The sequence below is a fragment of the Aquila chrysaetos genome, chromosome 13, assembly GCF_900496995.4.
Source record: "Aquila chrysaetos chrysaetos chromosome 13, bAquChr1.4, whole genome shotgun sequence".
Classification (NCBI taxonomy): domain Eukaryota; kingdom Metazoa; phylum Chordata; class Aves; order Accipitriformes; family Accipitridae; genus Aquila; species Aquila chrysaetos.
The window spans coordinates 4,789,853-4,816,993 of record NC_044016.1 but is presented as its reverse complement, the minus strand read 5'-3'; the positions used below and the strand labels follow the sequence as shown (position 1 = coordinate 4,816,993).

At 43.5% G+C, this 27,141-nt stretch overlaps 1 protein-coding gene across 1 annotated transcript in view; it reads left to right on the top strand.

Moving 5' to 3' along the window:
• The first annotated feature begins 7,309 nt into the window (after window positions 1-7,309).
• Window positions 7,310-27,141, top strand: part of ALK (ALK receptor tyrosine kinase) — a 320,524-nt gene continuing 300,692 nt past the window's right edge. The window contains exon 1 of the mRNA XM_030035063.2: window positions 7,310-7,521. Coding sequence (XP_029890923.1) covers window positions 7,422-7,521 — 100 coding nt within the window. The 5' untranslated portion in view covers window positions 7,310-7,421. The remainder of the gene's footprint in view (window positions 7,522-27,141) is intronic.

Sequence of the window (27,141 nt, the reverse complement as noted above, 5' to 3'; positions counted from 1 at the left end):
GGAGAAGGGATATAGCTCCACAAGGAAGACAGTTTCTGTGTTTCAGAGGAAAAGCCATGACCTCAAGAGGATTCCTGAGCACCTCAAAAGCCTGACAACTTATGACAGCAGTAAGGGAATGGAGGCAGAGAAACGTACACAAGATTTTATTATTTCCTTGCATACATCAGCACTTAGAGTGAAAAGTGATTGTACTTCTAAATCTTTTCATAAGCATGTCTGTATGTTTTAGCCCTATGTTTAACTAAAACCCTGAATAAGTGAACTGTAAGTCCACAGCACCTACAGAGAAAATCCTTTGAGCTAGAAAGCAATTAGCATTAGACCTGGGGACTCAGATAAGCTGAGCTACAGGTTGCTCTTCCTCTGCAAGGTTCAGAGACAGGGAACCTGTGTCCAATACTTCATTGGTTCTGCAGTCTATTCAGATAAATATATTTGGGAGAAGGCAAGACCCAACTGAGAGCTGCCTAATGAGTACCTGGGCAGCAAGAGCTCCTGCCAGTGTGAAAGCAAACCACACCGACAGATTTTCAGTGAGGCCTTGTTTCTAGGAACTGTGGTTTGTATCAGTCAGTATAGGACCAGGCTTCACACTGGGCACATTACACTATGCTGAAACATTTTTGATTTCCCAATACAGCTCTTTTGAATTAATGTGGTCAACTGAGTCCTCTTGGAGAAACTGCTTCCCACATACAGAGTTCCTCTGCAAGGTCCTTTGGTATCTGTGAAACAGGAATGTTGTAGCTAGCTTGACTGCTTTTGAAATTTCAACCATCACTTGAAATGCCATAAAATTGGCCTTTTCCCTCTTGTGAGCACAATTCACTTGAGGGCACTGAAGCAAGGCAAGTTCATATTTGTGCCTGTATATTGCTCATTCAGGTGATGAGGGAAGAAATCACACTTCATTGGTGATGTGTTTGATCCTACATAGTATGAAAATCACAACACAGACTGCACAAACATGATGCTTACCAGCTTCCACCCTGCTCTGTTCTTACCCATATGCTTTATAACCTCTCTTGTGCACACCAGCATCCAAAGGGATGTAAACTCTGGTGTAGATTTAGAAGCATTTATGCAAGGTGAGGCAAGCAGAATACAGGAAAGGTAATGATGTCAAATGTCCCCATGCTATTTTACATAGTGCTAAAAGTAAAAGGAGACCAGATATCTCCTTTTTTTGGAAATAAGAATGGCATTTTCCCCTATTATAAACCCAGTAATCCATCTTACTCCATTTTTGTCCCAAAAGCTGCTTTATAGGGTGGTTTTTCCCATTTTATAGCCTGACACATTTTCAGCATTGATTTGTTTGTTTTTCTTAATGGGCAAAACTGTTGTACTGATGCACCTTGGTGCTGGGTGATATTAACAATCAGTGGTTCATGGCTGACACTTGAAAGTGCGGCATTAAGTGATGGATTAAACTTGTCATTCAAAAGCTCCATCCTGCTTTTATCTGTGGCATGCTCTGTCCTTGATAAAGATTCTCACCAAATAAGAAAAAATGCTTGGACTATTCAATAAGAAAAGAGGAGAGATGAATCTGGATGAAAGTGAGAAAATATTTCATACAAGTGATGACTCATCTATTTTTATTTTCCATGTGTAATTCCAGGGATGTGTAGAAAGCTGTGACTAGGGGATACCCAATGAAAAAGAAGCAGCTTGGCTGGAATTGAGCACCAAATTTGCAATCAGGCTCTTAATTAGAACACAAACACTGTCAAATAGTAACATTATCACCTATAATTGGTCCAACAGAAAGAAACACTAATTGTGACATTAGCAGCCAGAATGCTTTCAGGCAGGATCTCTGTTAAAATGCAAACACACTAATTGACTTGATGAGGAAGATGAAAAAAAGAAGGTAATAAAAGAGGCTATTATGCTTTATCTTGGCAAATGGAAGGCTACTTTAGAAACACTCAATAGCCAAAGAAAGAGCAGGTAGCTTAAGAAAAGCAGTAAATGAAATAATGAGCATTGTTGATTCACTGCCTTTGTCTCGGGGAGCCAGAGTGATTACAAAGTGATGAGCAAGAGCCAGAATCTACTTTCTGCCTCATTAGTGTAAATTCAAAGTAGCTTCACTGAAGTCAGTACAGTTGAGATTTACAGGCTTTCAGATCTGGTCCCTCAATTACAAACTCTGGATCAAAGTCTCGCTCTTCCTGGGACTCTGAGCAGCCAGGCAGAGAGCAAGAAAATCAACCCATGCCTTTCATAAATCGGATGCAAGTTGATCAGCAATTGTTCCGCCTAGCCCTAGTGAGGAAAGATCTACTGAAGTAAAGGTTGGCCTGTCAACTGGATCCCATTGGTCTAACATGCCTGTCAGGCAGTTTAGGTCAGCAGACTTAAGAAGCAGGACCACACTGTGTGGAGGGACTACTGCTGCTTCTCCATGAAGTCTGCTCTCTCCCTACACAGTCCCAAACAAAATGTACATTGCCATATCTCATTGCCAGTTCCCTCTGTATTCTTCCTGTCAAGCTAACACCTCTAGATACAGAAAATTTTACCTGGGACTGGTCCCCATCCTCAGCTCTCTCTTTGAAATGTTTGTTGTGTACAGACACTTTGCTTTGAGGCCTTGCCACTGCACCTTGGATCTAACATATCCCCAGAGTACAGATAACCAATGACTTGTCTTGGGAACTCAGTGGGAGGGGGAAAACATAAACGGCACCTCTCTTCTGTACACCACCAGGAGTGCTTATACTCAGTAGTCGCTATTTCTTCCCAAAATCTAGCTGAAAAATGCTGTTCTTAAAAACCATCTCCTTCTTGATAGCTTGGGTTATTTCCTCAACAATAGTTCTCTCCTTTTGCTTTGCTGACACTCTAACACACCTGTTCAAATTACAGTCTCCCCATTTGGCTGTGGTGAAGCCTTCCCAAGGCAGCGTTGTCTAAGGAGCTGATGCTGTTTATATTCTCAGCTAAGTTTAAGCAGAAATGTTAAAACAAAGCAATTTCTGATGCTTGCTCAGTCTGTTATATACCCTCACGGTACTCCAGTTCCAATAGTCTTCTGACTGGTTTTGAGGCCACATGATATTGCTCAGTTCTATTACCTTAGTAATACTTCCCATGAAGGTCTGGCAAAAGTTTGCTAGAATGTGCGTATGTGAAATTTACTGGGTCTTTTCCAACATCTACACAGTTGCAATTAGAGCCCCAACAGGTAATACAGTTCTCCTGGCACAAATTTTCTAATGTTTGAGGTTTGTGAGTCTTTTATCGGCAGAATGTGCCTTCCAGGGGTGTCACACCCTCTCAGCTCTTGCACACTGCTACGCTGCCACTGAAGTCCCGTCTGGCGTGTTCTCTTTCACTTTTTTGCTGGCGCTGAAATGCACATCTAACAATGTGACTTTTTTCCTCCATTGTAAAGGTTAGTACTGTATTTAATACCCCCTCCCTCATCCTTTGAGACTTCCTTGGTTTTCCTCTGCTTTTCAAAATTAATTGCCAGTGACAGAGTCAATTCATTAGCTAAATTAAAACCCTGGGAAGCATATTGTCCAGATCTGCTGATCCTAACCTATCACAGAGTTGAACAAAGTATTTCCTTACCTGGCCTTCATTAGCGGCTGTATTGGCCAGGCTTCTATTCCTTCACAAATGTCCATACCACTCTTCCTGTTAAAGACCAATTAAAAAAGGAGATAAAAAGGCAGGCCTGCAACTCAACAGCTGGAGATCCTGCATTGATTTCTTTGCCTCTCTTCATTCATTAATGGGTCCATTTTCACTTTTTCGATGTATTAACAGCTGTTCCTATTTCATTTAAAGCCTATTAATAAAGACACCATTTCAGTTTTCAGCTCTCACCTTCTTGTGTTTCATGGGAATGAAACAAGTTAATTCAGTGGGAAAACTACACATCTACGTACTTTGATGCACTACCTGATTTCCTTGGGACTGTTAAATAACAGTCTGTTAGCTGCCATGAGTCTCAGAACCCCACTTTTTTTTCCCTAGCACCTGCAGATTATTTCATTGAGTGCCATGTGTTCTTCAGGAATGCAGGGCTGCATCACCACCCAAAACCCACCCGCCCTTTGTCTTGTCCCCAGGCATCTCAGGGCTTTTTCTGTATTGTCCCCAAAGGAACATCCCCCCAAAAGGTGGGAGAGCCACTTGGGTCTGTACAGTGCCCACACTGGTGACACGGACCAGAAACAAATTCCCTTTCTCTTAGGTCAGGCACATCACAAAACCTTCTCCTGCTCAACAGCTTTTTTGGCAGATGTAGTAGAGAAGGCAGAGGCTGAGATAGAGTGGCTGATTCAACTCCAGGTGACAGCACCCACAAATATGAATGGGGAGTGTGGGAGAAGGCCACAGTGTGCCACCACATGTTTTTTATCTCATTCTGAGGAGAGATCGGAGAGCAAAGTCTCTAGTTATGTCAGCCTGACTTATCATTGGGCCCAACTCTGATTTCCTGGTTAAGATGAAGGTCAGTGAGACACCTGTACAATTTCCAGGATAAAGAGTAAATTTGAGAAGACACCGTCTACCTTAGCAAGATGTTGGGCATAAAGGAAGCACTTAAATTGTTCTGTTCCTAGTACCTGGGCTGAAAATCTGAACTGTGTCCTGGGTCTACCCAGTTACAGTCAATGGGAGACCTACCAAGCACCAAAATGAGCTCAGCATTAGTCTCGAATTGATTGAATCCCAGAGGAAAATATTGAGACCTGAAAACTGTAGAAGTCCCACAGCAGTGACTTCATTTGATGGAAATCTGATCTGTACAAGCAGGAAAAAAGCCCACAATAAACTGTTTTATAGAGATTTTTAGAACATTTCCTGTGCCCAGCATACCATTTTCTGCAATAATTGTCATTCTTCTCACTAGCATATGATGCACAGGCAGACTAAGATGATAGTCCAAAATAACATGGTGAAGAGGGCAGGTTTGAGGATGTAGTTCTCAATCCACAATTGCATACGTTAATATGACTATCCACTAGAGTAAAAGAAGAGGCTGAATGAAAAGACAGGTGGCCTGTGATTAATTCAGTCCATTTAACATTTTTTTCCAGTGAGGAATCTGAGCTCAAAGGAGTAGAAGCATACAGACCAATTTGAAATACTTCTGTGTTGCATTTTGTTATGGAACACTGGTATGCATTTCAGTATGTTTCCAGTTGTCTTCCTCCTTTAACAAAAGGAAGACCAAGCCCCAAACTATTACTAAAAGTGAAGGATTAGGGTTCACATATTGGGCAAGTGAATCTAATGGACTGTGAAATAAGAAGAGCTGGGGGAAAATGAGGGTATGTCCAAAGCCCGTTAGTGTCAGTTGGGGAAACGCCGCCATCTTGGACAGGCTTTGAATTAGCACACCTCTATAAGGCTGAATAAGGCACAAAAGTGGCTTTTTTGGTATGAAGTATATTATCTAACTAATCCTTCGGCGATTGCCCTGAAGTTCCTTTCTCAACTCTTCTGTACAGAAAATATCTTGGTTCCCTTTTCTAGCATCACTCCTGCAATTACACTCTTCGGCACTACAATTATGGAGGCATTACACTGTGGTTCTGCTCCACAATATCTGTATATTAACATTAATTTCATATAAGCAGAAGAATAACCGCATGACAGAATAATTGCACTCTAATGATTATATAGTTAAAGTACCTGGATTATAAAAATATACATGCATTAAGTATCAAACTAAAGAGATAATAATAAGTCATTAATTCATATAGGCAACCTCCAGAAATATGAATGAGTTATGATTAGCTATCCTAAGGCATAGAACTAATGTAATTACAGTAATTATATTGTATTTATTAAAGGTAAAAAAGGGGAAAATGTTGCATGAACCTTTCTTAAGGCTCTTATTTTCCTTCTGAAATGGAAGAATTTTGTTCAGTTTTTTAGAATGACTTATGCCCTAAGATTTCACCCCCCCTTACTTGTCACCTTTTTTTTTTTCTTTCCCCTTGCAGAGAAAAGACATCCAGGGTTGTTTTGGGGACGGCAGCCTTTAAGGAGGTCGGGAAGGAAGCCAGGAAGGAAAGGAAAGGAAAGGAAGGGAAGGGAAGGAAGGGAAGGGAAGAAGGGAAGAAAGGGATGGGAGAAAAAGGAAGAATGGGAAGGAAGGGAAAAGAGAGGAAAAGGAAGAAAGAGAGCAAAACGAGCAGCTCTGTCCCTCATTGCCTGCACAGAGAGGCAGAGAAGAGAGAGACGAGGCGGGGAACGGGACCCCAGAGCCCCTCACCACACGCGGGTGGCAGCCGGGCTCGGGGGCCGGTGCCCGGCCCCGCCGGGCCATGTGGAGGTGCGGCTCCAGCCCGGCCCTTCCCAGAGCGCCGGCCCCCCCCCCGCTGCGGGCCGCGGACGGCCGCTCCCCCGGCCCCGTACCTGGGGACCGCGCATCCCCCGCCCCGTACCTGGGGACCGCGCATCCCCCGGCCCCCTACCTGGGGACCGCGCATCCCGCCCCTCCCCGTACCGGGCGGCGGGGCGGCCGGGGGCCGGCGGGCCATTTTTTTTTCTCAATGAACGCGCCCCCCCCCCCCCCCGCGCGCCCCGTCTCCGCCCGCCCCGCCCCCGGTATATTTGCATAATGACGGCTGCCGGGGACGGCATTGGCTGCTGGCGGGCGGGCTCGGGCGTGATGTCAGCGCTCGCTGGGTAATGCCTGCGTTGTGGCGGGTAGTTGGAGCCGGCAAAGCCCGCGCAGCGGCGGCTCCGGGCGGACCGGCCCGGCGGCGGCCCCGCGCTCCCCGGGCGGACCGGCCTCCGCAGCGTGCCCGGCCCGGCATCGCGCTCCCCGGGCGGACCGGCCCGGCGGCAGCGCTCCCCGGCGCCGCTCCGTGGCCGCCGGCCCCGCGGGCGCAGGACGGGGCGCGGCGCCCCGCGGGGCGGCTGCCGGCCGCCGCGGGGCGGCGGGGCGGGTCATGGCGGGGGGCAGGCTGCCCGCCGCCCTGCCTGGCCGCCGCCTGCCTCGCCCTGAGCTTGGCCCCGGGGGGCGGCGGGGCCGCGGGGAGAGCCCCGGCCTCTCGCGGCTGCAGAGGAGGAGCCTGGCGGTGGACTTCGTCGTGCCCTCGCTGTTTCGCACCTACGTGCGGGAGCTGGTGCTGGGGCCGCCGGGGCGCGCCGCGGCGCGGTGCCGCCTGCGGCTGGACTGCGCGCCTCTGCTTCGCGCCGCCCGCGGGGGGCCGCAGCGGGCCGCGCCGCCCGCCCTCCCCGGCGGGCCCTCCGCGGCCGGGCGGCGGCTGCGGCGCGCCAAGCAGCTGGTGCTGGAGGTGGGCGAGGGCACCCTGCGGGACGGCTGCGCCGGCGAGCCGCCGCCGGGCTCCGGCGGGGCGCAGCTGGAGTTCAACCTCACCGAGCTCTTCGCCTGGTGGCTCCGCGCCGGCGACGGGCGGCTGCGGGTGCGGCTGATGCCCGAGCGCCGCGGCGCCCTCCCGGGCAGCGAGCGCGGGCTGTCGGCGGCCATCCGCGCCGCCCGCCCCCGCCTCCTCTTCCACGTCTCCGCGGCAGGTGAGCCGTGCGTTGCATGCCGCCCCCCCCCCGCGCCGGGCAGCGCCCCTCGCCCGCTCCCGCCGACCCTCCGCTGCGTGCGTCCCCCGCCGAGCCCCCCCCGGGACACGCGTCCGCCCCCTCCGCGCAGCCCCGGTGGCTGCCAGCCCGGCGGGTGCGGGAAGCGCAGTCCCTCCCCACCCCGAGCAGTCGCGGCTTCCCTTAACGGCTTGTCCTCGAGGGCTGCGCTTTACCGGTGCAAAACGCATCGAGGGGCTTTTGTAGGGCCGTGAGAGCTGTTTGGACAGCGCTGAGGGATTTTTAGGAAATGCCAAGAGTTCGTTTGTGCCAGACAGCTGCAAGCGAGACCCAAAGGTTAAAGTGTCACTGGTCCAAGGACAGCAGGATCAGCTTCTTTAAAACTTAAAAAATACCATCCTAAAAAGGGAAGCTTCCTCAAAGTGCTGCAGGTGATTCCAAGGTTATGTGCAGGCAGACATCGGGGAACCGCACAAACATTTCCAAAGCTGGGGCTGACCAGCAAATTTGTACATTAATGCTATGGTATTGGTATCAATATTATTACTCTTCTTTAAACATATAAGGTAATGGCTTGTAACAGACAAACCTGCAAGAAGTAGGTTTTCCTCTGAGTTTCATGTATCTGGAACTGAGTTAATTTCTGTCCCTTTAAAATCACAGAGGATCCTTAGTGAACTGTGCTGTATCAGCTACAGTAAGGCAAGAAGTTGTACATCTGAGGAGGCTCATGTAGCGCTGGTGCTTCTGTGAAGAGAGAACCTGGCTTAAAATTTTGGTTCTGGACAGCGGTTACCTCCTATCAAGTCTCTGCTTTGGGCCAGTGATCAAGAGAGATTTCCATTCTGTGTGTGCATTGTACCTTTAACACAAGCTCTGATTCAGGCTCTCCCACTAAAAGAATATAATACCTAGAGGACTGTGGGGCCATATAATTTGTCACAGTGAGTTAAGTTAGGTAGCTTTTATGAAGCTGTGTAGAAGTCAATGGTGTGTCCCTGAGTAGCCACCTACTTAATGGACCACAGAATATACTTAAGTAAATTCACAAGAGGTGAGACAAGTCGGTGCTGGGCTTTGAATACAAAGTTGGAGCGACTGATTTTTGATGCTCATCTGAAAAGCTGGGCCAGCAATCTGAATAACTACAAACTGAATGCATCTTGTTCCTTGCTGCCTGAAACGAAAATCAAAGCAGACTGTCAGAGCAGGCTGGGTGTGAGTCAGTCTTACACTTGGGGCTGAAGTGAGATACCTGGGCTAGCTGTTCCTGTGTCAGTTCTGGCAGGGATAACGCAGAGGTACTGTCTACCACAAGGTGGCTAGGTGAGGCCAACACACCCTACCTTCCAGCAGGTCTTGCCTTGCTACATTGCAGTAAAAAAAGAATAATTACTAAAAATTAAAGACACCAAACCCCACCATCTCTTTTTTCTGTCTGGGGAATTTATTGTGAGTAGCAGTTATTTTGCTTTACAGATCTCTCTCTTTGGCAGTGAATATACAGCCTTAGCTTTTAATGCCATCTTGACTCTGGTGCTTATAGCAATAGGGGAGCTGGGGGGCATGCATTTGTTTTCTTTGAGGATGGAGGTGTATTTTTAACCTGGGTGAAGGGTATACATGTGAACTAACAGGTGCTCTGATCTTGTGAATACAACGCGGATGGAGCTTTAACCAAAGTTAGTAAAACCCACAGGCTCTGGATGTTGTCTGTTGTCTCACTGTTGAGAAGAAATACATGTTTTTCCAGATAGATAAGTAGTAGTTAGCTATGCCCCTGTAAAATCATGTTGGAAACAAGGCGCTGCTGTTTTTACTGCAACACAGTTATGCAAAGTCAATCATAGAGGATGTAGGAAAAGGAGGAGCAGAGGGAAGGAATATGGACCTTGTTTACCTATATCACAGTAATAACTTCTAGCAGCTGTTCATAATCTCCTGCAAAAGTCCTAGTCTCTTCTTGAATTCTACACCAAGGTTGCAAACCTGTAAGTTGTGTCACTATAAGATTGCATCTCTGCTGTTTCAGCAATGATACCTTAGTGTAGTTACACTGTTACATGGCTTTGCACTGGATTTGTAACGTGGGTTTGTTTAAAAACATTAAAAATCCATTCTTTCTGCTTTGCGAAGGTGCTGCCTGTGTGAACACCATGTGTCACTGCCATGCTTAAATTTGTGCCGTGTAGCCGTGCCGACAGCAGGATGTGCTGACACAGTGATAACAGCATGAACAGCATCCACCAGCCCAAGTGTGCAGATTCCAGCAATTATTAACACCATTGCAGCTAATGTGTACGGGGCTTAACTAAAGCCCTTCCTAAGGCAGCTAAGCCTTTCCTTCATTGGTTAAGCTAATTGGAAATGGATTTCAAACAACACAATCCTCCCATCAACAATGTAAAGCTGCTTCACTTATGTTGACATACTTAGCTTTTTCTTTTTCTTTTTCTTTTTTTTTTTTTTTCCTCTCCTCTGCTGGAGATGCCCAGGATTGCAGTACTTCCCAGGAAAAGATATAATTACCTTGCTAAATTATTTTTGCCAAGTTATCCTCCATGTGAATGGAGAATGAATTATATTTTAGGCTGAGAAAAAATTGCAAGGGAATGAATTCCCATTGACCTTAAGGGTGACAACCGAGTCCTGTAAATAGTGCTTTATTCTCTTTAACTGTTATACTCTCTGATGCTGGCTCAAAGATATTTAACTGGAGAGAATCTTCTCCCTTTTTAACAGCTTGTTTGCACAAAGCGTAAAGCAATTTGTCTCAGTGTGTTACTGAACAATTAGAAAAGGATGTACTTATTGGACTGCTGTTTAACAGACAAACCATAAGTTCACAGGGATTTCTACAGCGCTCTCCTGCAAATACTCTCAATGCCAGATTTCCCTCACACACTCATCCTCATGGGAACAGAACATCCTGCAACAAAAAGCTTCCATTTAGAGAAGCTGTGGTCCTCAGCCCATCTACCATTTCTGTGTCAGCTTGGCCTTTTCAAAATTGGGTAAGAGAGAGTTTTCCTCTCTTGGAAATGCTTTCAGAATTAATATTGGCTTCTTCTTCCCCCAGTGCTTCTCTGGGCCAAAAAGAATCAAAATCATTTCAAACATCTCTTTGGAAAAATATACAACAAAAAATGCAGATGAAGGGAGGGGAGAGCTCAGAGAGGATCGCAGTGCTGCAGATCTCTCATATTTTAGGCAAACCTCCCAACTGCCAGGTTGCTGTTGACTTTGCTCTCATTGTCTTTGGTTTTGACTGGGAATTCCACCCTACCTCCAAGGAAACCTTTCCCAAAAGAGTTTAATCAAACCCAGTACATTGCCATGGGAAACTGAAAGACTAGTGAACCTTTCTGTGAGAAGAGTCCCAGCCAGTTTTAGTTCTGGTCTTAGAGGATTTGCTGTATAGTGTTGAAACACAGTGGGTCTCTGTAGCAGTGTACTCTCTGGACAGGTTATTGAGCTTTCTTGGGAAAAAATCCTAAATTGTCTGTATATAGAGACTGTCAATTAAAGAACTGTCTGAGCATCAGCACTGATTGCCCCTTGCATGGCTGATCTGCTGCTGGGCTAAAATTCCTCCCAGGACTTATAAGATCAGATAGGGTAGCATGTGTTGTGCAGAGGTCTTTGTGGGGGCCTTCTTGGCAAATCAGTCCCACAGATAATATGGCATGGGTAAGCATGGGATTGGGTTAGTCCAAGGTGAATGCTCTACACTCCCATGGACTTCATAGTGATCCAGAGCCCTTGCACCCTAACTGTGCATTGGCGTGTGGATTTTTTTCATGTTAGATTCACAGGTAACCAGTCCACTCATGGTAGGGAACCTGAGCCACAAATGTTGCTAAATAGGTTTCTTGTGAGTTTACTTAGGAAGTTTAATAAGCTGAAATAGCCATAAAATAACTTCCCATGAGAACTAATTGCTACTTATATACGCAAAGGTGGGAAGCGTATGTTAAAAAGGGGCATACAGGGATGAAAATGAGTCATTTCTCCCTCTAAAGGTCAATGTACTTTCATTCATGAAATAGATTTAACATTCCAATTATATTTTTTAAAATAGCAATGCATAACTTTTCATCCTCTGGCTAGGCGAAATATTGCTCCTGCGCTGTGGCCTTCATCTAAAATTTTATTAACTTGCCACATGTATTCTCCCTGCAACTGTATGCATTCACTACATACCAATGCTATTATAATGGTGAGGCAATTAAGCTTTACATCTTTAGGGTACTGCTACCATGCACCTGAACTCATTTGCAGGAGGAACCCTTTGCCTAAAGATTAGAAAGAACTTCAGACTAGATGAAAATGTGGTTTTGAAAGTGGACATTTTGTAAATGAAAATCAGAGCTCCAAGTTGAAATCTGACTGTAGTAAAGTCCGCAGAATTCTTTCCATATATTTTAGAAGTACCAGCATTTAATCAAGGTCTCTTAGTTATATTTTTCTTTTGTTATTTTTTGGTTTTGTTTTTCTGCTTTCAAAGAACAAAGTTTGGAGTTGTGCCATACTGAGCAGAAAACTGGTAAAAGTCACTTACTTTCGTGTTGCTCTGTTTTTCTCTCATCCTCAACTGTATGCAACATCTGAGATCTGATCCTGCTCTTCTGATAAATCAGTGGCAAAACTTGGTGAATAAGACTGAAGCACTGCAGTAGGGCTTCTGAAAGGTTTTCATTGTAGTGCAAGTGGTTTTGCTCTTTTCTGCTGGAGTTTTGCGCTTTGCCTCGGCTATCAGGCCAGCTTTGCGAGTCCAAAGCTTAAGGATGGGCCTGAATTGCACTTGAGTTTACTCTAGACATGAACTACTGCAAATTGAGGTTTTCCTTTTCTACCCTTGGGTTGTGATGGGTGCCAGTGTGCTGCATGCCAATTACCACTTGCTAGATCACAGCGAATCCTAAGTGTGCTTAGGAGCATCTTTCCCAGTCGCTCCTGCCCTAAGTATTAGGTCTGTAGCACCTCCCTCTAGACCTCCAGTCACTGGTGCTCTCCAGAAATGTGGATTTAGTGAGTCCACAGTGCCTCTTCATGAAATGTAAATGCCCCTTGAAGAGGAAACTGATTGCCTAGTGATGGGTTTGCCTGGCTTCATGGGCAGCATGATCCTTGGCCCTGCTGCTGGCCTGCCTGTTCAGGTCCAAGCCACTCTCCTGCTCCATCAGCACCAAGAAAACTCATAGCATATGACTCTCTTGACTGATGGTGCCTTGTTCGTTATTTCTATGCTGACCACAAAAATTTAGGGCTTTGTAAATTTGTTGCCAATTATTTGGCAGATAATGTTAGAAATGATGCTCAGTCTTTGAGTGGTTTACAGAAAACATGCCATGATCACTATTCCACATGGTTTTGCTTGGACCAGAGTTACATGGTGTTGCTGATCTTCAATGGGAATCAGGATAATGCACAATGTTTTTGTGATTTCTAGGTCTGTTTTCTGCAAATTTTGTTTACTTTTAGGCTCATTGTTCTTATGAATGTTCTTATTCATAAGCGTGTTTGGTAAAATATCCATAAACAAACACCAAAAGGGGCACAAGTATCAGTTTTTTTTTTTTTTTTTAATTTGAATGAACATCTATGGCACATTTTAAAAAGATGTTTTCTCTAAACTTGCTATGCTTTTATTTCCCCATCCTTAAAAACGGGGAATAAATACCTACAGCAAAGAAGTGCACTGGGAGACTTAAGTGCTTTATTATACAAATGCAGAGACATTCTTCAAATTCAAAGGCAGTTTTGCAGTGTCTGATTGAATTGTATCCTGAAGTAATCTGGTCATTTGGTTCACTGCACATTTCACATGAACATTACATGATAGGAAATAAAATCTGTGTTTGTGACAATGTTTGTGAATTGGCCCAAAAAAAGTAGAAAAAGTGAGGGGAGATTGGCAGTATTTAGCACTTACTCACAAAATTCCCAAATAAATGAGCCTCATCATAGTAAAGAAGGTATCACCTTTTCAATATATCAGTGCTAACTCATTTTTGGTGATGGTGTTTTGGGAGTCCAAGTTGTGATTTTCTTCCTAAGCAGCAGCAAATTCTGCATTGCGCCTGGACATTTCCCGTCTTTAATTCTCATACCAAAGCATCTGCTTGGGTTACCCAGAACTAGAGTACTGAGACTAGGAGATCTACTTTTTTGGCACAAGTGATTTACCTAACAGCAAACAGCAATTTAGGTTGCCTGCTATCCGAATCTCTTTCTATTCACTGAGCCACAGCATCTGTTTCCTGAGAAGCCACTTTTGAGCTCAGTGGGGCTGCTGAGACCGCAGTGCTGAGCTGAGAAAGGTCCTTTATGAAATGTGCCACATTTGTCTTGCTTCTCTAATTCAGAAAAATTTGGTTGGAGAAAAATGTCATGGAAGCATAAATGCAGATTTGATAAGTCTGACCTTTCTTTTCTTGCGAACAATAAATGTCAGAAAGCTTAAAATGACAAGCTGGAATGGCTGGAGGTTATTTATGTGTTTAAATATTTAGGCAAGAAACACATTTTGAGACTAAAGTCTAATTTACATGAGTATTTTGATTTATGACTGAGGCGGCTGAGTAGCTTCATGGTTGTCACTATTCTGCTTAGCATGGCTACTCAGAAATTCCCTGTGACAGCATAGATAGGACTTAGATATCTCTACTTGCAGAAGCTATAAACTGTGTCAGTTGTAGTGAAGGAGAATCATCTTCACTTGTTAGTCATGTGGGATCTATGACGTGGTTGAAGTGTTCTAGCTGTATCCAGCAGAAAGAGCTGGTGGCTGTCTGCAAACAGACTTCAGACGAGTTTCTAACAACAGATCTTTTAAAGAAAATAGTAAACTATTGTACAAAGATGGAATCGAGCATGGAAAAATAGGTGCTGAATGTAAAGTGATCCTTGTGGTTTGAAAACAGGGTATCAGTTAATATTTTGCATTTATTTTTCCTTTTGCCAGAGAACTTCAGTAGGTGGCTGCAAAGGTAGCTGTAAGAATTGAGTTCTTTGACTTCCAACTTAATTATCTTGCAGTATTGGGTCTGTTGTCAGTGACTATGGCACAGAGTAAGCAGGGAGGAGGAGAGAATCACAAGAGGAACTGGACTCAGAAGAGGGGTTGTGTATACACAGCTCTTCCATTGACATGTCGTGTGACGCAAAATACTTCCCTTTGTGGCAGATACTTCCTTTGCAAAGCAGGGGTAGTTTTGACTGCTTGTGAACTCCATTGGTAGAAGGTGCTATTTTTTGTGGATTACTAGTGCTTTTACTTTCTAAGAACCTCAATAAAGACAATAAGGTGCAGTCTGAACTCACAGATTTCTAAGGGAAAAGCTAAAACAGCCTACCATATTGATTTATTCCCATCTCTGCAGTACTAATCATAGGACTGCTATTTCCTTCACTTCAGTGATAGCAAACTTCTGCAACTTAAAAATGCCATCAGTTTTGTTTGGTGCTATGAGATTGAGTTTCTGTTTTTTTGAAAAATGATGAGGCCTGCCTTTGACTATTACAACACTACCTGCCTTGAAGCCAAATGGTCAAATTTAGATTTGCAATTTGACTACTTTGTGAGGCTTTGGCCAGGGTTACTTGTAGCCCCATGAAACATGAGGGAGAGTGGGATAGGCTGTGGTTCCTCCGCCCGTGGCCAGCTGCAGCTGGGCATCATCTCCATTTGCAGTGAGGAGCTGCAGGTGTTGGCTGCTGTTGGCTAGTGGGTGCTGCTGAGCAAACTGAGTGCTGGTTGTCCTGGGAATGGAAAACATCGTGGAAACAGTGGGAGAAGGTTTGTCCTTTATGATTTCCTACTTAAGGTGTCAGAAATTTAACACAGAATGGGGGATTTGAGATTGTTTTAAACTTCAGCGGCCTGCCTGTTTCTTCCTGCATTACAGATGGCAAAGTGGAGATAATAGGCAGGAACCTTTCATCTAGATGGTTCTAGAAATGTGTGGCATCCCCTTTATAACTTGTCTCTAGCAACTCTTAAGTTCAGTTTGCAAATTTCAAAAGTCTTTCCGTGGTAGTCCAACGTTTACATCAAGGCAGAAGAACTACCTTTCCTGCACAAACAAGGGTATATGCTGAATCCATTTCAGACTGGGGTTTCCCCTGTAGCAGTGCGCTGTGAAGAAAGAGGTTCAGGCTCTTTCTGCTAGCTTCTCCCCATTTTCCTACTGACAAGCACAATACTGACAAGATGTCTCTGGACATCTTACAAAATCCTTGTGATGAAAGAAAACCCTGACTCTATCCCCGAGTTACAGGCTGGGCAAAGGGAGAGAAGATGGTTCTGCATGAGGTGAAGAGCAGACAATGCTTGATGGTGAGTGTAGGGGGAAAAAGCAGGGATACTGCAGTGGTGAGAGTACAGTGTGATATGACCATGTGTGGATTCTTGTGCTATGTATTTCTTGATGTCTGTTAGGGAGAGGTAATACTAGTCTAAGTACATACTGAATGATGTGCATCAGTAGGCATATAGGAAATGGCATTTCTCCATATGTCATACTCTTTCTAGGACTTTTATGTTATTGAAGATTTCTTTCCACCTCAGTTTTGAAAGCTCACATGGTTCTTCTGAATGCAGTCACTGTAGCGCCTGTGACATGCAGCTGAGTACCTGTGACTTCACCTACTAGAAATCTGTGGTGATCCTTCAGAGCTCTGCAAGTTGCAGCAGACCTCTACAGCTTGTATGTTGGCATTCACCAGCTTTTTCTACTGGCCCGTTAAGTAATGGGCTATCTCAGATGCATCAGAATGTCTGGGCTTTTTATAGCCTCTTTCATGTTAGATTCTCAAAGTACTTTAAGCCTTATCACCCTAGTGACAATGCTTAGCATTATTATATCTATTTTACAGAGAGATCATAGAAGCCAGGAATGGAAAAAGCATTATTTGATTATGTTAGACTGCAAGTGCTGAATACAGTTTTCTCATCTAGAATACACTAAATAGTGATGTCTCTCTCTGCTTCAGCCAAAAGGCCAAGAAAGAACAAGAAATTAGAGTTGAGAGGCTCAGTAACTCACTGGAAATACTGCAGCAGTTATTGGCAAAACCACCTTGAAGTCTTCTCTGCTCCACACGGTGTTTGCGACGCTTGTCTTTCAAATAAATCTGGTTTTGTCACATTCCACACTTACAATATTGTTTGCTTTTTGCTTTGGGGAGCATCTGTGGTCTGCTGAGCCTCTCCCTAGCTTCAGACATTGCGCTGTGGCCTTTCCGTTTGCAGGGCAGCGTATATCAGCATTAGAGAGCATGATGCAATGGTTATTTCTGAGGGACGTTTCATTATTGATGCTAATTAAACTTGAAACTAATGAGAGAAGATTACTTTTCAGGGCTGGAGAGGAGGCCAGAATAGTTATTATAGGTTAATTATTCTTCTAAAAGACTTAGTTTAAGTAACAATTCATTTTGTCAACTTTTTTTCTTACATTGTACAAGAGCCTTGTTTGAAGAGGATTCGAAATATAATTGCTGTATTGACCTCATCTAGCTCTCAATCAGTAATCTCCTTCCATCAGCAAAAGGTTAATAAAATCTTTAAGGAAAGGAATTCTGTGCCTTATGTATGTGTAGACAATTCAGAATAGGTCTCCCTGCAAGTATTTCCTATTACCCTTCTGCATGATTTCCTTGGCATACTTTTTAGATTTGAAAAATGTCGTATTCCATAAAGCTTCCAAATTTAATGGTTGCTTTGCAAAACAGGTGCACTACAGAAGCAGAGAGTGAATCTAGTCAGGGCTGGCTTGAGAGTTGGCACATAAGTCCCTTTGTTTTTAAAGGACTAGAGCCTGTGGTCAACCTTAAAAATCTCTCCTCACTTTACAGGCCACTGGGGTGTCCATGTGATGATTAGTATTTGCTGAGTAACCAAGGCAAGGAGGAGATGAGGCTCATTTTACATGGGAGCCAAGGTCTCTTTCTCACTGGGAAGCACTATGGGTTTTGGCAGGGAGGACACACACTGGTCCCCTTTGCTCCTTCCCAACTCTCATGTTTCTTCCTCTTGGCTCTTTGTAGAGATGAGTAATGGCTTCGGACCGTTGCAATACTGTACTGCAAAAAGGGAAAGGGAGAGCTGGATTAATGATATTGTGAGTGTGGAAAGCTGAATAAAATGTTTGTGGACAGGGAGGATATCAGTCTTTATTAGCTGTAAATGTTAGGGCGGCTTACGTGCTCCATTAACCAGTTGCCTGATGCCTTCTGTCAGGGCACCTGCTTTGCAGATATGGAGCTCTTGTATTAACGTGAGGGCTGTGAAGGCAAAAGTCCATTTTTGAAGGTGATTCTGTGAGCAACAAGGGCTCAATGGACAGTGGGAGGTTGCAGCTTAGGAAAGCCTCTCAGTGCTGGGGTGATTTACCTACTAAGTGCGCATTACAATCTGAGGTGCGACATGTCGTAAAAGGGCAGCATTCACCAGTTCTGAGTTCAAGAAAAGAGTTACATGCTCCATCTGGGCAGTTGTGTCAAGTTCAAAGATAAAACATCCTCTGAGTAATCACTCTTGCCACAGGACTCTGCTTAGGCCAGCTCATAGGATTTTGGATAATATTTGAAGTGCTGAGTCCCTTTTGTGGTTAAGTTTTTAAATCACACAAAGACTGATCAAAAGCTCAATGTTTCCTTCTCTGCCTTGCCAGCCTACTGTCCTTTATCTCCTGAAACAAAGCAGCATTAACTTTTAAGATCTGATTCAATAACATTTTATGGATAATAATTATGACTGATATTAAGCCTTCAGCAACCAGTCTGTATGGAGACGTAAGGTATTGAGGTTTATTACCAGTGTAACCTATCCTTTTACATCGGTTGTAAAGCAGTATCAACTATACTGATAAGAGGAAAAAGAAATATCAATGAACTATTTGGCTCTGCTTCTCTGCAGGGTGTTCATATACTTGGCACTTAATATTGCTAGCACGGTGGGAGTTTGCTAGTGAAGAGTTTTTGTTTACAAAATCTGTTTGCGCAACTGCAGAGTTGTGATGAATGAATGAGTGAATGAATGAGCTATAGCAATCCTGCGCTGGGAGAAGGAATCCATTAGTGGATAGACCCTGGAGACCAATTGTTCATCCCTTCCCTTTTAATAATAAGTGTGTGAATTCAAAGTTTTCGGAGATGCTATTTAGAGACGAGCGCCACAACTTCCTCTGAGGCTTATCCCAATAATGGAAGTTCTTGAATGTATAAAACTTCTTTAGACGCCCCATACAGCAATTTCCTCCCCCCCAACACAAAACACAAAACACACACCAACCAACAACCCCCCCCCCACCCCCCCCCCCCCCCCCCCCCCCCCCCCCCCCCGAAGTTTCCCAGTTTCCCTGATCTTGTTGGGACATAGTTGTGTGTACATGTGTCATAACTGTTTATGGAAATGGTCCCTGAACCAAAGTGAAGACCAGGTTGAGCAGAAGAAAGCTCTGGTAGTTTCTAAGTCCTGAAGTGCTGTGCAGAGTGGTCTAATGTAAATTACAATATGAGAAAGGAAAACTCACCTTAGTTTCCATACAGGGTTATCACGGAAAGTTCTGTTGTATTGGCACTGAAAAAGTCACCTGAAGGACCCAGGACTGTGTCCTTGCTCAGCTGAACCTTGTGTTGTTCATGCATCATTAACTGTAACTGTACTATATAGTTGCCTTTTTTGCATTGCTCCTCCTCATAACTTTCTGTGTAAGGAAATCTACCTCCCTGGTAAGTTCAAATAAGATGCTGTCTGCTTGTGTCCTTTTTGCCTTTTTGATGGGAAAGCAGAAGGGAATTCTAAAGTGCTCTGGGAGCTACATGGAGGCCTTGCTTTGACATCTCTAAATATGTGAGTAATGGGGTGCTTAGAACTGATTTTACGTGTGATGGATGCTCAACAATAAGGAATCACAAATTGTGGGCAGCAGAGCTTGGAGAGGAGAGCTGCTCAACAAGATTAATGGGAAGGGAGACCTTTAGTATAATGAAAGACACAGTTCAGGCTTGAAAACAGGCAATGACACACTAGATCGAGTCTTGAGGAGTTGGACAGTCAGGTTCCCTCTGCAGGCAGTAATGCTGTGCATTTGTAGAGCCCCTTCCTAGGTAGGAAACGCAGAACAGCTGTGAGACAAATGCACTGTAATTCTCACTTCACCCACAAGTGAGTACACTGGTACACTAAGGGATTGGATTATCTGTCAAGCTGGTGATAAGGATGTTGAAGGAAACTTAGAAATTTCTTTTTGTTCTAAAAAGTGCAAGCCAATAAGAAAAACAGTATGAGACTGCAGTAGAATATAGCTGGGTCTGAGCACTGTAGGGTTTATTTTGCAACCAAAGCACAGTTCTTTTAAGTATCTCGCTGAGCACTTGGTGTAAGGTTGAGGCTGAAGTCAGTGAGATCCTCCTTGGATCTCATCTAGCCAGATTTTCCTGTGGAGGTGAAAACTCATGACCTTAGACAAATCATGTGAGTGAAACGTAATTAAAAACAAAACAAAAGAAAAACCTAGTTTCCTTTCAATCAGATTGTTAATAAAACTTTAAAGGTGTATTTTATTGCTAGTAGAAATATCAAGTTTAAAAGACAATAAGAATCTCAGTATTTTTATTGGAAATAATAAAAAAACCCAACAAGTGAAAGTGAAGCTCATCTTTCCCTTCCACTGTAAGTTGCAAGCTGTTATTAACTCTGAATATCATGACTAAGGGGGTATGAGCAGGGAGCAGAATTAGCAAAACGTTACTGGAGCTGGCTACAGGATCATTGTTATGACTGCAACTGTTACTCTGTCTCTGACAAAGATAATAGTGTGTGGAAATGAAGCCAGCAAACATGTAAAATATGTCTAACTATAGAGGACAAACCAGCAAATAATAACTGGACCAGTAATCAGATGTAGAAGGCCTTATCTGTAAGTACAGTGGCTTGAAAGATGGCAATGCTGGTAGATAAACATTAAGAGGACTATGAAGCTGAGAATAAATAGAGCAATATCCTCTAAACAGTAAAGAGCTGGAGCATAAGACCCTGGAAAGACATTCAGGACTTATTGCTTGAGAAAGATTCCTAAAGCTGTCAAGCAGATGTGCAGCTGGTAAGTAGATGACTCGCTGGGACGTTGACTGAAATGGTAGAAGAAATAAATCAAAGGGGATTGCATTAATGTAACTGAAAGCAGTATATTACTTTGCTTTGAAGTATAGCGTCCTGTGGAGAAAGCAATGACTGTCATCCCACAAGAATGATCAAACTCAGTGGAGACAAGTCCCAGATTTAGGCTGTAGCATAGGCAGGGGTTTCTCTTCTGTGCAGTCATTATTTCCAGGTTTTCTCGAAGGCCTTGGACTAGAGTTTGATGGGAGGCATAAGGGGCTGATCCTAAGCCTACTGAAGCCAATGGCATCTATCCATTGTACATCTACTCCACTCTCCTGCTCTCAGGTGTGGCCAGGCTGGGCAATAACCACCTTTGCTGCTCTTTGCTATCAGGCCATCTGCTGTGAGTGCACAGGGAGACACAGCACACCTCGTTTTTTGTGTCAGAAAATAAGAAATAGAAGTTCTTTTCAATCTGGCATTTTTTTTCAGCACTTAATCTAGATGATAAGCAAAAGAAGACATTGGTGCTAAGTTTAGTGACCAAAACAGTATTGTCTGTGCTGTCCTTATACAGGCCAAATGAGCATGTGAGATGCTTAGAGCCCTTGTTCTTGAATTCTTATTCTTTTGTAGAAGGGGCTTTTGCCATAAACTGTTACACTGTAGCACAGGTGTTAGCCATGAAACACCTCTCGCTGTAGCGAACTCTTAGACCTTTGGCATCCTATGTCTGGGTTTTGAGTTGAATGAAAACAAGGGAAGCCCTTGTTTCATCAGCCCGATCAGCCCAATAAGGGGAATGAAGGAGTAAGAGTATCCTAGTGCAACCAAAGAGAAAAATGTCAGCTCTCCAAAGTCCAGTGACAGGAGGAAAGCACTTGTCAGGCTTATCAGAATATACCTAAAGAAATGGAAGATTCTGGTAGTCACCTCTTAAAAATTTTATATCCACTGTTTATTAAGCATTGCATCTCTGAAGACGTAGTTTCAAGTTTTTTACCTTTACTTAAAATGAAATTATGTTTGATTTATCCCAAGGTTCTGGACAGCAAAAACAGACCAGATGGGTCTCCTAACTGAGGATAAGCACCCCTCCCCTTTTCCACCCTGCCTGTGCTACCGTGGTCGTGCCTTCATGGTAAGGCACTTTTACATGGTATCCCAGACTCAAAATTAAAAAGGTTAACAAATTTGCCCTTTCTGCCCCAAGAAAAAGTGCTCCGTATATGCTACTAACATTATTTCAGATACCCTTTTTGTCACTCACTTAAAAGTTTGAAAATAAGTTATTTTAAAAAATAGGGTAAAAGGATTGGAAGGGGGGGAAATGAGGCAATATACTTTCTGAAAAGAAAAAGTCAACTAGAGATGTCCATCTAAACAGAGAACACCACTTTTTACTCAAGAAGGGACAGAAAATGCCTTGTTCCTGCCTCTAAAATCTGTTCCAAAGTAGCTGTGATAGTCAAACCCATCTGCAAAGATAAAGAGCTGAAGTATGATCTTGTCTCTTGTCATGTCTTTTTTCATCACTCTCATCCCTTTCCCCAGAAGCACTTAGGGATGGTAGAGTGGGGTCCAGATGCTCAAGGAAAGGAAAAATAATATGAAGGTCAGACTAAATTATATTAAAGTCACATCAACAGAATTATCAGAAGGAAGAGCAGGCAAAGTACCAAAAACATAATGAAAACTCTTATCCAAACTAGTTTACAACTAACATGGAAGTGTCTTTTAATCTTCTGTGTTAGTTCAAGCTAGAATAATTCAGAAATATTTTTTTTTCCTAGTCTCTAAACTGGTCCATCGATTGTTCCTTTGGGGTAAGATCCTGGGAAACATCTGTTTTATAGTTTTGATTTCCTGGCAAGACCAAGACTTCTCTCTCATGGGTGCACTGTGAGCCATCTTAGACAGTATAAACTTGTGTTCTGCCTCAGGATTTTCATGCTGATCCTCTAAGAAGATAAGCTTTATAAGGTGATTTTTGAGCTGCTCCAGGCACATCCTTAGTCTAGCAATAAAAGCCTGGCTTTCAAAGTAGCTTTGAGAACATGGTTTTCTGTCTAGAGCCTCATCACTGACCTCCCAACCCTGGTCACTGCTTCACTAAAGTCTGTCTCCGGATCCTCATGGACACTTCCATTGTTCTGGAACGATCACTGTGTCTCTTGAGAACAGAATCCTGCAAGGTCTGGAAGCAGTTCTGTTTTCTCTGGGTAAAACACAGGTATCTCTTGCCTCTCTGTAGCATCTGTTGTTGGTACAGATTGCTGGGGTCACAGGGAGTTTCAGCTGTTCCTTTCAGTGCATGTCCAAGGACAGGGAAGGTGCTTGACTTTTGGAGCTATGATTTCATGAAGGCTCAGTTTTGAAAATCACCTCTGTAAAAAGTTGCAGGTAAAAGGCCTTCTGGATCAGAGCCAAAGCTGGAGCTGGAGCTGCAGGGGGGCAAGTTCAGCTCTAGTGATCTGAATCTTACCTGCCTTAAATGCAGAGACCAGTTGGGTTTTATTTCCTGGGCAAACACATTTGTTTGTCTGTTTTTACCAGAAGCTTCTCTGTTAAAGCCTTTTTTTTCCTATCTGAGGAAGCTAAATGCTGTGTTATGATTCTGTGCTACAGCAAACGGGAATCCCATCACAAAATGGCCTCTTCCTCCAACGAGTGTGATTGTGGTGGAAGTTGTACCTCGCTGTGATGGACAGTGTCATGACTTGGTCCTACGCAGGTCTGCCTTGATGCGACTTTCTCCACAGGTTCCTTCCCAAGTCCTATTTTTTATATAGCATTTCTTAACAAGTAACTCTTCTCTCAAAGGCACTCTGTAAAAGCAGTGGGCTGCAGTTCCTCCAAGTAGCACTAAATCTGTGACAAACCAAAGGGAGGTTCTACAGCAAGGTGATAAACTACTGGCTTGTCAACTTTTTTGCTGGCTAAATGGAAAATGAGGCAGGCAGCTTTACCCTTTAAAGAGGAGAGAGATAAGGGCAGTTTCTGTATTTCACAATCAGCCGTGATCATCCATAAAATGAAGAGTTACTTGTTTTTTAAACTGATGTCTCAATAGTGAGGGACTCCATTTTTCACCAGTATACATGCTTATTCCTGTGCTATCCAATAACAGAGGATATTTACTAATATATTAAACAGCTAAGATTTCACCTGTTAATGATTTTCCTTGAAATGCAGTTTCAACAAGCATTTATAGTTGGAGCCGTTGAGGAGGTGAAAACAAGTAAGACTGACACCCAAGAAAATGACAAATTGCTAGTGTTGCGAGTGGTGGAAAGTGAAGTTTTATAGCAGTTCCGTAGTCTTTCACGATCCTAATTTTTCAGTAAAATAATGACATCAACAAACCTTGCAATCTTGCTGAAGTGGTAGGGAATAGAAGTGAATTTGGCTTTCTCCTAAGGCGTTATGCTGAATAGGTTGTGCTATAATCTGTGTCATTGGGGAACATCTGTGATACTGCAGAGAAGATAAGAAACTCAGACCTCCTGTTTTCTTTAGTCTTAGAGCGCTTCATGTAGTTCACTGTGCTCTTTTCCTCTCTCTTTGGGGTCCGATGTAATTTACCTGTTAGTTCTGATAAATGCATGCCACTACCACAGTTAAAACCAGCAGTGAGTCACAGCCTGGCGCACCTGCCAGGTCAGCACTTGGCGATGGGTGGCATTGCCAGCGGTTCCACCATAGCCCTATGCTCTGGCAAGTGAGCTTCCCCAGGTCACTAAAGCTCTTGTGCCCCAACTGGAACTGTATGTCTGTAATAAAAGGTCAGCTGAGTGGTACCTGAAGATAAGATCATGGCTTTCCTCTACCTGGATGAGATATGTGAAGTGCAAACATCTATACCATTACAGTTTGTCTTAGGAGCTGCAGGTCAGTTTCTTGGCACGCCAGAAACTTTAACGAGTTTTGTCTTCACAATTCCTAAACAGGTCCAGAAGTCCCTCCCAACATCACACATTCTGTGATCTGTGACTCCAGACATCATCAAACAGGATTTGGCCAGGGTTTTTTAGGGCAGCTTGAGCTGTGCCGTGTTACCCTGCAATGCATGTTCTTAACTGTATTATTCTGTCTTTTTGTGAACGCCAGCGATCCGAGCATCTTTGCTTGGAATACTGTGCTTAGATTTATGGTACTCCACATATGTGATTGCTCACCACGCACATCAGCAGAATAAAGCAGTGTCTTAGGACCGTGACAGATTTTTGACAAGATCATCGAATCCCGAGTCATGCACGAGTTCTCTAACTGTTTTAGGGCACGGCTTGGGTATCCGGTTGTTGCACAGGACTAGTATTTGGCTCACACAGAGACAGCAGGTCAGCCCATTGACACCTGTCCACTCTGTTAACAGACCAGTGAACCTACTGCTGTTTAATATTTGTATGATAATACAACCCAGTTGAGAACGGAGTTATGAAATGCAGGTCACTTGGTAGATGCAGCAATCAGTGAGGGAGCACAAGGTGACAGTGAAACAATTCAGATTAGCAAGCAGGGGCATTGCAGCTGTTTCTGCTCTAATTGCATCTCTCCAGATGTTCCTGTGATGTGTGGTAGAAGCCAAGCAGTCTCTAGACATAACCGTATTTCAGTGTTCAGCTTTCCGAACACTCTTCTGTGGTCTGTAGAGAAGAGAGAATTTAAGGACCTAAGCCATTTCATCTTCTGTGCTGTCAAATAAACTTTGTCATTCTGAAGTAACATTTCCTGGGTATATATATTATTTTTTTTTTTTTTAGATTTCTTTTCACATTAAGATCAGCAAAAGCTCTTTCTGGGAAGCCTGATTAAAAATGCAGTTCCTCCCAGGAAAGAAAAGAAAATAACATTTTCAGCATCAAGAGAGATCACAAAATTATCATGAAAAAATGAAATGAATTTTGAAGATTATGCATTTCAGGAGAGTAGGTAAAAGTGACCTCAGGGCTTTCTGCTGTTTGTAAAGTAGTTTGTGGGGGTTTTTTTAATAGACATCTGCTAAGAGTAGAGGTGACAAAGCCTCTCGGAGACAAGAAGTGTCCTGTATTGGGTTTAGCTTCAAGGAATTGATGAAGATAGCTAATTTCTTGTGAAATTTATCCTTGTCTGTATATGTAAAATAATAATTAAAAAAACCCCACCACCAAAAAAACAAACAAAACCCCAATAAAAGCCATAAGAATCTGCTGTTTCTTTTCAGCTACATGCTGTTAGCATTGCTGGGAATGCAAACACAGATGGCTTCCAGCTCTGTTGCAGACCTTTGTCTCCTAGGATCAGACTGGGGCATTGGCAAGCCAGGCTCAAACATTGCTTTCCTATTTTGCTCTTTTGAGCTTGGTTGCGTTCCTCTGTGGTGGTATAATTAATCATAACTGCCTGCATTCTACTTGGGCCTTAACTCTGTTAAGAAAATAGAGAAAATCTCAGGAAAAGGAGTAATTTCTCCTTTCGCCTTTTTGACATTTTACAAAGGGTATAGAAGAAAGGATTCCAGTGGCTTCAAATGTTACCTTCTATATTGCATACAGCCAAAATCTTTCCAAACAGCATCCTTTTTATAAATATGTTTCCAGTCCAGATCTTTAGAGAAAAATGAATCTGGCAAGATATTCACCATCTCGTTTTGACAGTCTGAATTGTTTGCAAGACCTTAGCATTGAACGCGTCTCCAGCTTTAGTCTAACCTTCATCTGTAACCACCCCCTCTTCTGTTTCCTCCTCAAACATCCTTTCAGATACATATACATTTCACAGGAATAGAAAATGTTTATTGTTATTAGCAAAAAATAATGATGCTTCCTCAAGGCCCATGTTTTATCAATAACTTTTATAAAGTGTGTTTTGTATCCTGAGGTGTGTCTAGCATTTCAGCTTGGAGCAACGCATTGCATACCTGGGAGGCAATGGTGACTGTCTTTCCAGTGTCTTTCATCAATCATTTAAGATGAGTTGTGTAAAATCCAACTGACCCTTCTATAATAACTAGGGGCAAATAGCTTTGAATTGTCATTTTGACAAATTTTGGAGTATTGGCAGTGTTACGGGTTAAGGAGCCAGGCATCCAAGCCTTTCATCTGTCAGTGTCATTGTGAAATACCTTAAAAGAACAGGGGGAATGTGTCCTAGCGATTCGATAAATCTTATCTCCATGAATGAGTGGATTTTGCGTCGTTTCATAATCTACTGAACTCTAATAGCCTATATCCTTTGCTTCAAAAATAGCTGTTAGAACAAGGTGGTTGATGAGTCTGTGTATTGTTTTTCTGCAACCCCTTAGATTTTTTTTTTTTTTACGTCAATGAATGACTTTCAATGGTGAATGCCGTAGCAATTATTGACCTATGTGGTACACACATGGTTTTAACAATTTATCGTGCGATCAAACCTAATTTTTTACTGGATGGATGCACCATCAGTCTCTTCCCCATGTTTCTCTGTAGGATATCATACCAAAGGCAGGCGGAACACTTTTCACAACAGCA